Genomic DNA, 17,512 nt, shown 5'->3' on the forward strand with positions numbered 1-17,512 from the left:
ATTTGAAATAAACAGTAGAGGTTATAATAATTGAAATTCTTTTTGAACACCTAATTGTTTTATGTCATAAGTGGTAACTACAACATCAGACATATAACATCAATTTATTCAACTAAATAGTTTTCCTGCAGTCACCATTTGTCTGTTTAATTATTGAATATTGTGATCTTGTATATTGTGTTTTGTTTGTCATTATAACATAATTTCATAAAATTAAATTATTTAACTAAGTTAAATAAGCCTCACAGAGTTAACATTTCCCAAAGCTATAATTATAATAATATAATTATATAAAACTATAATTATATAATATTGCCATTATATCATCATTATGTAAAATAAATAAACCATTTATAAAAAAAAATATCATTGTTATTAATTAATATATATAATTTTTGTTTGTTTTTTTATAGACTAAATTTTTATTTCACTAGAAAAAACTAGAAACTTCAGAAAAAAATTATTATTAAAAAAGAAAAAAATTTAAATTTAAACTCAACAAAAATAGTCTTAAATGAAACCATGAGATGGTATTAAATATATTAACTTAACATCATAAACAATGATGACAACAAAAAAATACGTAAAAATAAAATACCTGTTAATTACTTCCAAAGATTCTGAAACAGGTATACCACCAATAGCCAGACAAGACCTTATTTCAGGTGCTCCATGATTCTGTAGACTTCTGCTGTAGTGTCCAATAATATCAAATGTTTGCTTTGCAAGTTCCCGTGATGGACAAATTATTAAACCTCATAAAAGATAACATAAACTTAGTAAAACTTAATCCATAAAAATAAAATGTATCAATTTTATTTTATAAAAAGTAGCACAATATATTAATAACTTGCAAATAACTAATCCCAAATTAAGCTGATTAAAAATAAAAACTATTAAAAAATTATAACTGTACAATATATAACAATAGCAACTAAATGAGTAAACTTTATGTTAAATGTGATGAACTAATAATCTACATTTTTACAGTGTATTACACATCTTAGACATTTTACATCCAACGTTTTTTCAATGTAAACATAATACAAATCATTTCATGTCCCAAACATCCAAAAAATATAATAAAATAACAAAAAACTAATTTTTTCCTTCACATAATACAGCACTGCTTCAATAATAATTCTGTAAATCTGCTATATATTATTTAGGATAACAAAACTCCTAATAAATAATTTAATACAACAATCCGAAGTTAATATTTTGAGCGCCAGCCATTTGTATGATCTTTGTTTAGAGCTGCCAGTCATTTATTATATTCTTCCACTAGAAATGCTTACCATACATTTCAAACAACTATATTTTATTTACCAATAAGATCAGAAATGTGGTATCTATATTAATTGTATGTCCTCTTTACTGCTCTATTGATCAATAACAAAACATTGCAATGGCTTTTATAAGATCGCCATATTTATACAGATATAAATACAACAGAGAATTCAATACAAATGTTGTGATAAAATATTAAGGGCTTAAAAGTTTTCATAAGTTTTACAATTTGTAATATCATGAGCTTGGCGTTTTTCATTTGTTTGATAAAACTAAAACATTATGAAGATGGTACACAAAATATTAACCTCCATCACTGTATAATTCTAAATTACACAATTTACTACAAACATCAAGGATGAAGTAACATTTTGTAAATAAATCACATCCTAGAAGATTGAAAAAAATTAAAGTGTTATTAACTGGGAGGAAAAAATCAGAGATCCCATTTTTTTATGGTATAATACAGTGCATAAGGAAAGTTGCTGTGCACTGGAATCATGGAAGCGTAATGACGAAACTTTCTTAATTATTATTTTGTATTTTTATTTTGTTATTTTATAGAAACGAATGTTACAATAACTGGTATAGTTTATAAAAGCTGTTGAAAATGACCTCTAATATCAATACAAAACTGCACACGTTGCAATTTGTTTTCAGACACTTTAACCAGCTGATGTACTGGAATGTCTTGTATGTACTATGTTATTGCGGTGTTCAGTTCATCAACCATACATGGTCTGTTGTGATACACTGCTTGTTTCTGTGTCTCCTGTAAAAAGTAATCCGGGGGACTCAAATCAGGTGAACCTGCAGGTCATAAACCCTTCAAAATGATTCATTCACCAAAGAAATTTCATAAAAAAGTCAATAACCTGTTAGCTTGGCATGGCACACTGTAGTGCCATCTTGTTGAAACAACCGTGTTTGATTTCTACTCCTGTTAAATGACTAATGAAGTTGGTTAAATCAGCACAATAACAATCACTATTAACTGTATTTTCAAATAAGATTGGACCCACAATGCATGTTCCACTCACACTGACCCAGACTTCAATTTTTGCTTTGCGTAAAGATTGTTCATGTAATTCATGGGGGTTAGTTGTAGACCAAAGTCCACATTTTGTAAATTAATATACACTCCAAGATGAAACCATGCTTCATCTGCAAAAAAATTTAATGTCGAGAATACCTACGGAATATTGGTCAATAAAACGTTTAAATCACTAACAACAATTTAATCTTTTGGCATGATCTGTAAGTTTCAGTTCTTGAACACACATTACTTTATAGGAGAAAAGTTTCAGTTCTTTTCTTATAGCTGTATGTGCCGTAGCAAGTCCGATATCTTGCTGCCATGCTAACTTATGCACTGACTTTAACTGACCTTCAGCCATAACATCCGAAATAGCAAGCAGCTATTCTGTTCATTTAGTTTAGTTGGTCTTCCACTTCAATCACTGTCTTCAACAAAGCTTGTTGCCCAAAATTTTTCGATAAGAGTTTGAACTGCATTGTGGTGAGGAACAGGAGCATTTCAAAGCTTTTCAGAGAACTTGTACTTAACTAAATCAGTACACTTGTCACCTTCACAAAAGATATGTTCAACGAGAAAAATGCATTCCTCTACTGAAAGAACCATTTTGCAACTGTTGATTACGACAAAAACAAAACAACACAAAACAAAACATATTCAATCACAACTCAACAACTGACATCTTAGTTTATTCCCGAGCAACGCCCCACAAACCCACACGGCAGCCAACCTAACACTGAAAGGAACAGAGTGCACCACATAATTGTAAAGCATAAGCACAGCAACTTTCCAAATTCATTGTATGTTGATAAAAAAAAAATTTAATTAATCTATTATTTACACAATAGATTGGTGAAATATTATTGAAACAAATTATTACACCACTCTGTTGAATCCAAGTGTTAGTACACAATACAGTTATTAATTTAAATCCCCCTATACTTTATCTGACCACCTAATTGAAATCCTCTTCACAGAGGATGGGAGACTGTTTGTCATAATACAACAAATAACTCATCTCAAGAAAGACAGACAACATATAATAATAATAAATAATAATAAGTAGTTAATATTCACTTGATAGAAAAATCTGTTTATAAATCAAAAAGTTTATTACACAATAACCTATTAGACACCCATTAGGATTGGTTGTCTATCTTAAATCAACTTCAAGAATTTTCTCCACACTGTTTAATTAGATAAATTTTCTGACATTAATAACATGAATGACACAAGTCATTAATAACATTATTTTAAAAAATACAAAAAATTTTAACAATCAGAATGATTGTTTTGATAAAAATAATTTTATTTTCAATCATTTTTTTCTTCATTTCTCTTTGCAAATTTATAATAGGAATGTAAAGCCAGTTCAAAAAATATTTAACCCGTTTTTTTTCTTACAAGAAGATGTCAAGCTATAGGGTTCAGTATAGTGCTATAATTGACATAATAACATGTGCATGATTTTTCTAGTCTGGTGAGTAAAGTCAATCACTGTAATCTTTATGTATGACTGTGTAGACCCATTTACGTATATCATCTTACAATTGAATTGTCATAGTGTGTTAAACAACACTACCTCATTAAGTTCTGTCAAAATGATACCCAAGCTGGAGTGATATTTAAAATTCAGCCAAGATTTTGTGAAGATGCATACGAGCTGCACAAATAAAAAATGGTACAACCATTCAAAAACAGCCAAATTTCAAAAGAAAGTAATCAGTGATCCAAAGTAGAAGTGACATTGACAATTTTTCTTTTACAATGAAATTATATCATAAATTCAATCCAGAAGGTCAATAGTAACTAAATAACATTATTAATAAGTAGTTACAGCATCTTTGTAATGCTGTCCACAACAAAAGAATGAGCTTGTGAAAATAACACAACCAATAACTCCGTCATAACACCATTCCTTCCTATTCTTTGTGTACAACAAAAAGCTTTTTATGTGAATAACCAGTTCCTCAGGTTTACCTAGTACCATAAACTTAGATATGATTGCCTGTTAGTTTCTGATTATTCCTCAAGCCACTTAGAACTATCTTTTGTAACCCAAGAGGAATTATGAAAAATGCAATGACTCACCATTGAAACATAATTTCAAGAAATGTTTCAAAGTAGAAATAGCAGCAGACTAAGTGAGTTGAAATATGAAGATCATACATAGTCATTATAGGAAAAATTCATTGAAGAAGAAACTACACAGTAAGCAACTTAAAACCGGCCCCTAACAGTCATTTATGACTGCCACCTGCATTGTGACTATAGCATTATTATCACTGTATTAGCACTAGTTTTGCTCATTTCTGATATTAATTCTTTCTAATGTTATCAATTGAATACTGTTTATGCTTCATTATGGCTGTTTTGTCTCATTAGTTGCATTCTTCCAAAATGTCTTATTCTGTGCAGAGGATTTTTATAGTTGGAGCTTATCAGCATTCAAGCTAGTTTTCAGAAATACGTGAAATATTCACTGAAAAGTTTCCTAGTACTACTTTCCAGCAATGTGTAGCATGCAAGATATTAAAAATGGCATACAACAGGATTAGTTGCAAATAAAAAATGAAATAATTACTTTCAGCCAATATTCAATGAAAAATTTCCACAAGTCCAAAAAACTTATACGAAAATTTTCACAATATGTAAAATATACATTGCGCTGTAAGATTCTTTATTTTTTAAATTTAAGACCACATTGTGTAAAATCTATGCAACAATTTACGGAAGCACACAAACCAAAATGTCTCGATTAATATACCTAACTGGCTTCTGAATAAAATTGCTAATGATGGATTCCTAATGACAATGTTTCTCTGTTTGAGAAACCACTTCATGACGAGAAAATCAGTGCATAGTATGGTGGGGCCAGCAATCATATTAGTTCGCAAAGGAACCTACCACTGGATTTGCTTACACATGATTTTTATCTGTAAAACTAACTTGAAGAATAAAGTTTATGAAACAAATTCCCACACTTTGGAAGAACTAAAGGCAAATATTCAAAGAGTTATTGAACCAATGACTGTAATGCTTGGGTTGTGTTTCCCAAAATGATCAGAAGAGCAGGAAAATGAATTACTGAGCAGGACACTAATTTCCAACATCTTTTTGTAAAAATAAACCCATAAACTCTCACATTAAATGAAAGTATTTAAGTTTTTTATGTTTTTATTTCTTTAATTTATTCATACAATTGGTATATGATTTTAAGAATGATTGTGGACTGGTTTTAAGTTACTCACCCTGTACAACTAAATATATGAAATATTGTTTTATAATTCGTTTGAATATTCTTTACAGACCTAAAATTACATAATAAGTAACTTACCATACGGGCCTTCATTTTTAATAAAAGGAAGCCTTGTTTCTTGTTCCAAACAAAACATCAAAAGTGGTAAGACAAATACCAGTGTCTTACCACTACCAGTAAAAGCAATTCCAATCATGTCTCGTCCAGATAAACTGAAAAGAATTATCATAATATTAATCAATCATACATTATTAGTACAAAATGAATAAAGGTAGTGGCACCAATTTCATCATTTTACTCTTGCGATCCTGTTACTTCCAATCGAGCTACTACAAAGTAAATTGAAGATTACTGGTAGTCTGGGAATAAGATGGAAAATATTTTTTCAGACAGCACAGCCACATTTACTCACAGGTTAGCTATTCTGGAGTAAACAAAATTCTTTTCAAAAGTAGAAATACTTCTCTTTCCAAATTGTACATATAAAATTCTTTTTTTTTAAATTATACTAAGGTAAACCTTACTTAACAAGTTCTATGCTATGGACATTTACAAACATCCACTAATGCAATTAGTGTCTGCAGACATTTAATAATACCACACACCATAGACTAACTTCTTAAATATATATTTACGTTGCATATTTGTCATTTCTAAAAACAATGTAGTATATTCTTAGTCACTCTGAAGGGACAGTTTTATTACTCAGCACACTTAGTTTTTGTCAGTAAACAGACCACCCTCACACCCTTTCCATCAACTCTGAACTCATCCACCCTATAAAATAAACCTTTCAAACATTTTTATCATAAAATCTCATTCCACCAACAGTTTCTATTCATATTAGAACAACAGAAGTGTCAGTGGCGACAATTCTTCTCTACATTTGTTTTTTAATTTTTCTGTCTCCAATTTTTTTAGATATTATTTTCAGTCACATGGTGGGAGTGAGAGGTGAATATAAAGTCTTTATGTTTTGAGGTATGAGGAGTATGAAAATACCATTTACTTAAAATGGGGTTTCTTTCCTTGTATAAATATAGCCCTACCTACAAAATTTTTGGCACAAAATACTCCAAAACTAAAAGATAATTTCACTGAAATTTATATATGCTGTAGTACTGTACCTGAGGTTGTGCATATGAAAATTTGATTACGATTGGTTGAGTCATTCTTGAGTTATGTTCAATTTAAGGTTGGTCAAAAAACATTTGAGGTTATGTTGACTGTGTAGTGATATATTTAACTACATACTTATGCAGTGAGTCACAATGGTAAGTTGAAACTTGATGCTTTTGAGTAAGGTCACTATTTAAGTGAACATCTGTACTGTGTTATACTCTGAAAATCAGTGTGTTTCTAACTGCAAAATAGTGAGGGCATCAAAACGAAAAGTCAGTCTTCCTGTGCAACAGTTTTTACATATTATTTAGTTTCATTATTGATTTTGGTCATGTTTTTCAATATTATTTTAATGCTTATATAGGAATCACATGGTAAAAAAAGAACTGCATCGAAAATTTAATTGTAATTTACTCTGTAATTTTTACTTCTGCCTAAATTATAACACCCACACATTCTTATTTACACACAATATATTAAAAAAAAAACAGTAACAATTGAATTCACAAAAACAACTGCTGTAAAGTATTAAAAAATTAACACTTTATCAAAACAATAACTTATTATTGGTAAAATCCATAAGCAAATAAACTAAATTAAAAGTACACACACACACACATATGCGTGCATGCACACACACAAATATATATACAAACATACACACACAATCTGGTTTATATGTTTATTTGATACTTTATTAAATAATTTAATTTTAATATAAACAGATATTTGGAAAGGGTTATTATATTACTTTTATTTGTACTATCTCCAATTTGGTCAAACAAAATAGAGTATTAAATGTCTTCTAACATTTGTACGAAATTTTTTATATAATAATAAGCAATTTTACTTGCTACAACATTTTGTTATAAATTTTACTACATACAAAAGAGTTGAAAAATTAAACAAGGCATAGAATGTCAAATTTTATTTGAACTAAAAATATTTTTGGATTTCCTGTTCTAATATTAATAGTAAAATTGTCAGATGATATGTCTGACTGACTACATGCCCAAAAAAAGTTCAGCAATGACTCACATGTACATTGACTGTATACTGTACTGTACATTGAATAGTAAATACAGTGAATGACTCATACATACATAAGTTTGAGACAATTTGTATTATTCTAGTAATTATGTGTGTATATATATTTCTCTCTCCCTCCCTACCTCTCTCTTTCACCCTATCTCTCCTTCCATTCCTCTCTCACCCCTTCCACCCCTCAAAATCTCTCTCTCCCTCCTCCCCATCACTCTCTCTCCCCATATATAGAGAGATTTATATATTTTCAGATTTCAACAGAAATATCCATTTTGACCATCCCTGAACCCATTTTTAATTTCAACATGACGTCTGTACGTACATATCAATGTCATACTTATGTATGTATCCATGTACACATATATATATATGTATGTATGTACATATATATGTATGTATACACTGTCATATATCTCACATAACTCAAAAACGAATAGCTGTAGGATGTTGAAATTTTGGATTTAGGACTGTAGTAACATCTAGTTGTGCACCTCCCCTTTTTATTGCAATCGACTGAACCAAAAGTCCCCACAATAGTAAGTGCATGTGTATTTTAAGTTCCTAAATGAGTAACCAAAAATTTTTATGTAATAACAAAATAAAACTTACACAGTTGGTATTCCTTGCACTTGTATAGGAGTAGGTTTCACAATCCCTTTTGCTTCTAGTCCTGCCAAAATTCCTCTGGAAAATTTCATTTCCTTAAATGCCTTCAATGGTGGAGGAATATCATCTCCCTCAACCAAGATCCTCATTTTCTGTCTTACTCTTTCATGACGCTCTTCAGATAAATTTAGCACACACCTAGGAGCTCTCCAACTATTAAAAAAAAGTATACTTTCTAGTAGAAAAGTTAAAAATAAGCTAATTCTAAATAAACTAACAAAACGTTATATGAAATTAAATCTTTCTTAAATCAGAATGAAATGGAAGAGGATGAAGTAGGACTAACAATTCTAAAATCAGAAGTTTTACAAGAAATAAGATATATGAAGATGCTGCAAATAAACATGATTAAATGTCTTATTGAATAAGACCAAACTTCCTATAATAGGAGGTAAAATTTTATAAAATGTCATCTACAACAGTAGAATGAGGTCAGATTTTGTTAAAAGAATCATTTCAATCCCCAAAAACCTTAGTACAGTACAGTGTAAAATCAGAAAACAATTAGTTTAACTTCACATTCAGTAAAGATTCTTTTACAAATTCTGAACAGAAAAAAGGAACAAATGCTTTTGGGAAAACCAAAAGCATTTGGTTCTCCAGCTACATTGTTCTGCTAACAGTTTCTCAACACTATCTCCAGTCACCGCTCTATAGGTGGTTTCTAATTAACAAGTATGTTTAGTAGGCCTACTAAACATACTTACCAACTAGAAAATTGAACCAATATAACACCCCCACTGGGAGTAAAATACCACATTCTAATAACAAAACAGCATCCATATAAAAGTCAAGTATAATTTCCTATAAAAATAAAATCAACTTCAGTTATTCTAAAGACACAATATTTTATTTATACACTAAACTATTAACTATTTACAAATCTATTTATGATACATACGAATCATAATCTGTTTACGAAGTAACTGTAAATCCAACCTGTACAGCTACCTCGTTTTCATCAGTATCATAACTTGTCATTATCACTCGCACTTAATATTATACTATCATTACCAATGTATTTCCCCTGAATCTTCAATGTCTGATTCAGGATTAGTGACATACAGAATTATTTCATCATCACGAATAAAAGATTTATTCATTACAACGCAAAGCACTAACTACTACATATGGAATAACATAAAAATAACCAAAATGCTTCTCTCAGATAGCAAGGAGAATACGATTAAGAATGAAACAAAAAAGACAGACCTCTGATTGTGTTATCGTTTGTAAATAGAAAAAAGTACCTTAAATTCATAACAGAGTGCGTTGCTAGTATTAACAAGATGAACGTTCATGTGTGGGCGTAGTAAATAAGATCGCAACATGCATTGCTATGCAGAGACATTTGGGCGCCTATGTGGAACATTTGTAGGGGATAAAAGGTTAATATTATTGTAATTTGAGTCTTACACTGTAAGAAAATGGTTCAAAAACACATTAAAATTTGAATTACATCCTTTTTTAAATATCCTTTAGTAACTAAATTAATATGAAATGAAAAGCACAATGATGTATAAATTTGAGGAAAAGATCTTATTGTAAGAATTAATAAAACATTAAATGTGGTGAAACACACATTTACACTTCATGTACATTCTTTTTTTTTAGGATATGAGATGTAATCATGGTAATAGGGATGACAGACTAGCATTCTACTAAAATGTTATTTACTAAGTACCTACAACGTCTATGGAAGATACACCAACAGTCAAACATATATTTTATAATTGCATTTCTATCAAATTTTTTTATATAATTTTTTATATATTATTTAGTTTTATTTTTTAATTATTATTATTATTTATTTGCATTTTTTTTTCATTTTATATTTTTTTATTATTTTTGCTAAGATAGAATTATATCAATGAAGTATATTATACAACATAATTATCATATAAGATTGAATACACATAGTCATAATAGCCAGTTACACAACACTTTAATAGACTAGCACTTTAGTAAGGTAATAAATATTCATTTTCTTTTCACCTTAAATAATCGACCACTTTTCCAAATTCATCAATTTTGTTGAATTTGATGAAAAACTGTATTATATATAAAAAAAAATAATAAATACAAACCTTGTTTTTATTGGATCTTCATATTGTATACCTTTAGCTAATTCAGCAACACCCATTAAAGCTTTTTTTTCAGCAACACTTTCTAAAATTTTTTCTTCTTCTTTTAACTGTCGTTCCATAGCACTCTCTTTCTTAGCTATAATAGAAAATAATAAGATAAATCCATAAATAAAACATTTTTCAAAACTTATCCATAACCTGAGTTATGGATATTTAGTAATCCATAAATACAAAAATAAAATAAAAACTATAAAATAGTAGATTAAATATTAAATACAAGTTATATTATAAATACTGTTAAATAAATTGAAAATCTTTCTTACTTAAAATACAGGGAATAAAAATTCCTAATAAAAAAAACTGTAAAGCTAATAATCAAAGGTTCACATATAAATTCATGCTTCACAGAACCGAAATAAAAGACGTAAAACCTAACATTATCAATAAAACATTTAAAATTATTCTTCATGCTACTCATTAACTATGGTAAGATTTTTTTTTAATATAAGTTTATTTATCTGTTGATCTCTATGATGAACTGATAGCATATCTCCCTTTCATCTACAAGTTTTAGATTACAGTTTCAGTAAGGCATGGCATTTTTCACATGCACAAAAGTTCATCCATCATGGAGTCTGTTATTGGACATCAGCCTGATTATACTATTATATGAATAAATATAGTAATCCTAGTCTCTTAAAACTGCAGGTTTGAGATATCAAAATAAATCAAAAATGTCAATATATATTCAAAAACAACTCTGCCCATTTACTCAATTCTAAAACAAGTACATTTTTACAACCCTGTACATCACTTATTTAATTTGTAGAAGAATATGAGGTTATTGTTAATGAAATCGGATATTATTTAATCAATATATACAAATACTTATCATACTAAATTTAATAAATAATTTATTCATTACATTTTTCTTAATACTTAAATTTCCCTCTATTTCAAATACACCTCGTTTTCATTTACTGTTCTAACCCAACAATTTATTTTTGATATTTTTGAAGCTTATATTTTTGACTTCAGGTAGTAACAAGTTAAAATAGAATACTGACATATATATACATATATATATATATACACATGTTTCTTTTTGTTTTTTCATTGTTAACTTTAAGCAAAAGTATTGCTTTTTTCATGAAATGGTGTTATCACCGTATTTATGTGATAGTTCATTATAATGTAATGTGATGTTTCTAATATGTATTTTTTATGTTAAGTTATTGGGCAAATGAGCAATGCTATTTTTTTTTTAAATCTTTATAACCTTATTATGAACATTTTTATAGTTGTTTAATTTGCTTCATCCCATGCAATAATACATAATTAACTATAATACATCTCATACATAATCATAAAGAGATTTTTAGCAGTAAGTTACTAAGCCTGTATAAAATATAAATCATACTTGGTTTTTAGTATGGTACTCGCTATTTGAAAATTCCAACACAGTGTTGACCAGTGATAATTCCTAAATACTTAGTTTGCTGAACTTTTTTAATAACTTTCACTTCAATATACAAATTAAATTCATTGAATAATAAGTCAATGTGATTTGAAAATGTCATCCAAACTGTTTTGTTAATATTAATGATAATATATTTACATCTAGGTAGTCTTTTATAATCTTTAATAAACATTGTGCCTTTTGCTTAATTTCATCCCAATTGTTAGCTGTACATAACAAAACTATATCATCAGCAATACATCGTATCATAATACATTCAGAATCTAAGTTCATTATAAAAATATCAATTATATATGAATAACAATTGCCCAAGTACTGTACCTTAAGGTACTCCAATATCTACTGTTATAAAATTACTTTTAATGTTATTAATTTTCACAATTTGTTTTCTATTATACATATAATCTTTTATAAACTGCAATGCATTTCTTCTTATGCCTACATTTTCTACGATTTCTGAAAGTAATTTATGGTTAACAGTGTCAAAAGCCTTTGCCAAATCTAAAAAAAATCGCAGCTACTATTTTTTTTTACCATCTAAATTTTCAGCAATCGATTTTGTAATCGTGCAATGGCATCTTTTGTTCTTTTACCTTTCCTAAAACAAAACTGAGACTTAAATATAATATTGTACTTTTCAAAAGCGTTTGATAATTTTATATGCAATATTTTTGTAAAGTTAGAGATCAGTGATATAGGCCTTTAGTTTGTAGCTAGTTTACTACTGCCTGACTTAAAAACAGGAATTACCCACGTTGATTTGAAATGCTTAGGACAGATACCTTTCTCAAATATTAAATCAGGTAAAAATACTAGAGGATTACTAATCTATCTATCAATATCCTTATGATTTTAGCACATATGCTGTGTACACACTTATATATTTCATCTTTTTGAAGAATTTAGTCAGAGTTAATTCTGCGGGAAATAAAAATTTTTTTACTATATTAAATAAATCTCAAAGAATGTTACAAAAATGTTATGTTAATAAAATGAAATAAGATTTTAATTAAATATGGAGACTTATTAAAAACCCTGAAGTATAGGTGTAATTGAAAAGTAAATATTTAAAACATTTCAATGTAATACATTAAATTAGTTATTTGTTAATAAAACCAATTAACTATTTACATTTTTAAAAGGAAAGTATTATTTAATAGAACATCTTTTTCAAACCTTCAGCCATTTTTTTCAACTCAGTATGCTGATCAAGAAGACTAATATTAGATTTACGACCCCACACCTGTCCTTCTTCATCGTCATCTTCCAACTCATTCTCACTTGAAGATTTCCCTCTTTGACTATGTTCTTCCTTCAGCTATAAACAAAAAAATTACTATTTTCATAACAAATAATACTACTTATTTAGAAAATCTAATTAATTGAAAATGTTTACAGCAATACTAGGAACACATTTTTAACTCTAACTTTATAACTATTTAATATATAACATACTAAAATATTTGTGTAAAATCTGATAATAAATCATTTTATATTCTGTATGTGTATGTACATGTGTATGAATGATAATTTTTAAAACATAATACTGTATAATTTCAACACATGAAGCTGAATATTAGTCTGGAACATAGTAAGATCAGAATAGATTACAAGGAGTGAAAACACAATTTCTATGTTACAGCACAGACAACAAAGAAAAAATGCTTAAGATGTTAAGGGACAGAGTATGTGACAAGAGCAGGACATGAACAATTCGATGAGTAAGGAAAAATTGATTTAATATGTCCATGCTAAAAGAACAATATTCAGCATTGAAATATATAGTAAATGGAAAGTTAAGTGAAAAAACAAAACAGAATTCGATAAAGCACTTCGCCGATTGCAATACAACAAAGGAACAGGTGTTGATAAAATACTAAAAACCATATGATAAGATTTTATATGAAGTAAAATAATTTCAATACCAAAGAAAATACAAACTATACTAATTAAAAAAAAAAAACACAGCTCATGCATTGAAGATCTTACTGAATATAATAAAAACATCTTGAAAGGAAGAACTGAGCAAAATCTAGATCAGTATGGTTTTATGCAAGGTAAATAACTACAGAAGCATTACTGGCTTTATGGTAGATCCTGTATAGAATAGAAATTAACACAATGTGTTAAATCCATTATCTAAGGAAAAGATTTCATAAATTTGACTGAACACTCTTATTTCAATTGATAAAAAAATTATGACACTATTGGAAAGGTAGAAGACACTTAATATTTACAATCACAAAATATAGAAACAGAAGGAAGTGATTTCAAAAAAGAAGCAAAATTAAGGAAGGAAGACAAGGCTGCGCATTAACTCATTTGTTTAATTTCTTGATAAAAAATACAACTGAAGAAATATAAGGACAATCTAAAGAAATTTAAGTGTTTTTTGGTTTGATTATTGGTGTTTTTTTTCAGATTGGACATAAGACAACTGTTGGTGGAACATTACTGGACATGTCTACAAAATTTCAGATTTATTGGTTAATGGCATATATATATATATAAATTTTTTTTTTTAAGTGCTAACAGAAGACAAGGGGGACACTTCCTCTTCTTATAGCTCCAATAACAGTTCTGGCCAACGATTTGAAAGAAATGCCAAGGAAAGTAACTGAAGCTTTCCCTGAGCTCACAACTTCAAGACAGTTGGATATGGAGATCGCACCCAGCCAAGCCACCTCCGGCATACCACCTGCTGATGTGCAGGCAGAGGGCTATCCCCCAGACCAGTTGTAGAGGGCAGAAAAAGTACAAAGAGGATTAAGACAAGACAGTTCTCCACCAAGGTGGAGGAGGGCACACCCCTCGAGCTGAGGGAAGTGGCTAGGAGATTGGAGCAGCTGGCTAAAGAATTAAAAAAGAGCATTGACAAGATTATAAAATGAAGCATAACAGAAGTAGAGGCACCTGTGTCGCTGTTAAGGATTTACGAAGAGTGGTCAATGCCTCTACTAGCTGCTTGGGGAAAAATCAAACTACAGAGGTGGCAACCAAGACAGTGACTGCCACTGGGTGCTCCATATTAGATGGCCTGGAAAATGAGGACCCAATCGAACATATGGCAAACTTCATCAGGAAAATTTTGCAGAGGAAGGTGTATCACAACACGCGCACTGGGCTGCCGGAGATGAAAGATTGCGCAATAAACACTGTTGCAATTATAGATATCAGTGAGATAGCAGAGGGTTATCAATGCTCTAGCAATGAGGCAACAACAAATGGCACGGTTGTTAAGCGCTTCAGGGATCCAGGCGGGGAATGTATTGACAGCCACCATGGAGGCACAACTTGTTGGTGAGGAACAGAAGAGCAGGGTTCGATAAGGAACACCTTCCATATGGCCTGTGTGAATTCCAGCAATGGCAGTGACCACGCAAAAGCATTGGACGATGTCTTCTGTAAAATCAGAAGGAACAATGGTGGAAACATAGGCCATACAGACGGAGATCTATGGCACAAAGACCGCCACCTACAAGCAGAAGATATTAGAATATGGCAGGAGGATGACAGGGCAGAACTACTATGTGGCTGTTCCATGTGGCCAATCTCCCTCTGCTCAGCGAAGTGAATCGCAAGTTGAGCCCACTCACAAGACAGAGACACTGATATTGAAGACTACAACGTCGTATACAGAGCTTCTAAAAAATGTCACAATGGGGGTTACGGTCCCTGACAAAACAAAGATACTTTCCATACAGAAAACAGCATTGTATTAATTCGTTACGTAGTCGATGGTTGAGGCATTTACAGTCACAAGCGTTGGTATTAAAATTGAACTAGGTGCAGGGTTTGCGTTTCCGTAGACTCGGTTATCTAGTTCAGAGGGTGATATTGTAGGCAATATCTCTGAACTAGATATCAATATCGTGATAGCAATATCACGGAAACGCAAACCCTGCACCTAGTTCAATTTTAATACCAACTGTATTAAACTCTTCTTTTTTTAAAAATTAACTCTTCTTTGTATTAACTCTTCTTTTTTCCTAAAAAGAAGAGTGAAGATGTCTGAAAGAAGCCTAAAGCAAAGGCATTGGCTGAGATAATAATTTTTACTTATGTAAATGTCTGCCAAGGCATCTGCATCGATGGCATCCTGACTGAGACCTGGCTGATGACTGTGAGATGTAATCAGAGGGTCTAAAGATGACATCCAGTAAAGCCCTCAAGACTTGGAACAGAGGGAGTGGTGTGGCAAGTATAATCGCCATAAGGTGGATGTTTTCTCATACATGGTTGGGATGCCCTTAGATATGAATACGACCCAATACCAGGAATGCAAGAAGGACCTTGTCAGAAGTATTCGCAATGCAAAGAAAGGATCCTGGAAGCAATTAATCACAAAGGTGGAAACAGATCCATGGGGGAGGCCATATAGAATATTGGTAAGGAGGGCCCTAAGGCCTAGAACCTCCATCTCTCCAGGAAGTCTAGAACATAATAGATGAGCTTTTTCCTGGCAGAAAAGAACCTGCGACCATCGATATGAGTGATGGGAAAAATCTGCCCTCTTCACTCATCGATGCAACATCACCTATACCTCTGACTAAGGCATCGGGTCCAAACCAGTTGCCGAATTTGGTGGTCAAGGTGGCAGCAGTCTGGGCTTAGGTCTTTCTAGAGGTGTTCAATACTTGTCTTATGGAAGGTGCCTTTCCAAGAGATGGACACGCCAGCAGTCGATACTTAAGCCAAAGCCAGGGAAGGATCAGGCACTTCCCTTTTCTTACCGGCCACTGGCCATGATAGATGTACTGGCTAAGGTGCTTCCACTATAGAATACCTCAGGCAGTGTAGGAGGGGGACAGGCTTTCTGCAAGCCAGTATGGCTTTCACAGAAGGTCCGTCCTCGATGCTGTGACTGCTGTATGTGATGTAGCTGGGAGGGCTGTGAGAGGTGGCCAGCAGAATGAGCACCCTTGTTACTCTAGACGGGAGAAATCCATTTAACTGCATTTCTCATGTCACCATAATGCAGGCCTTGGAGGACCACAGAGTTCCCTTGTATTTGCATCGGATAATCTGATCTTACCTCACCAGACAAGGTTAGAGTGCCAGGTACTAAGAGTACTTTAGTTGAGTGGAACCTTTAAAGAGGTGAGTCCCAGGGATCAGTCCTTGCACCAACTCTATGGAACCTCGCTTACAACAGGATAATCCAGGTCACCCTTCTGCAGGATATGGCAATGGTGGGATATATTGGCAAGAGACCACTGATAAAATAAATGATTCATATGCGGTAATAAATGACTAGATGGCTAGGGCAGGGCTAATGCTTGCACCAGAGAAGACAGAGACAATGGCAATCTCTTCTGCAAAGATGAGATTCTGAAGAATATAGATCGACGCTAGGCTAAGCATGCAAGCATGGCTAAGGCTAAGCATGGATCGACACTAGGATAAACTGCATGCAAGTGAGAAGTTCCACCAGGGAATAAGGTGTTGAAGGGTGACTAGAGCCCCCACCCCCCACCACGAGCATGTAGGGGTCGTCCTGGTGCGGTGAGGTTGCAGGCACTCTACAT

The 17,512-nt window shown here is 31.4% G+C and overlaps 1 protein-coding gene across 1 annotated transcript in view; it reads right to left on the bottom strand.

The window, feature by feature from the left end:
• The window catches only part of abs (ATP-dependent RNA helicase abstrakt), a 44,247-nt gene that overhangs the window by 17,592 nt on the left and 9,143 nt on the right, over positions 1-17,512 (bottom strand). Inside the window, exons 4-8 of the mRNA XM_075353667.1 lie at positions 13,161-13,302; positions 10,505-10,640; positions 8,361-8,570; positions 5,664-5,797; positions 599-755 (exon numbers count right to left, since the gene is read on the bottom strand). Of these exons, the coding sequence (XP_075209782.1) occupies positions 599-755; positions 5,664-5,797; positions 8,361-8,570; positions 10,505-10,640; positions 13,161-13,302 (779 nt within the window). The remainder of the gene's footprint in view (positions 1-598; positions 756-5,663; positions 5,798-8,360; positions 8,571-10,504; positions 10,641-13,160; positions 13,303-17,512) is intronic.

This window comes from Lycorma delicatula, chromosome 1 (assembly GCF_047948215.1).
Source record: "Lycorma delicatula isolate Av1 chromosome 1, ASM4794821v1, whole genome shotgun sequence".
Lineage (NCBI taxonomy): Eukaryota > Metazoa > Arthropoda > Insecta > Hemiptera > Fulgoridae > Lycorma > Lycorma delicatula.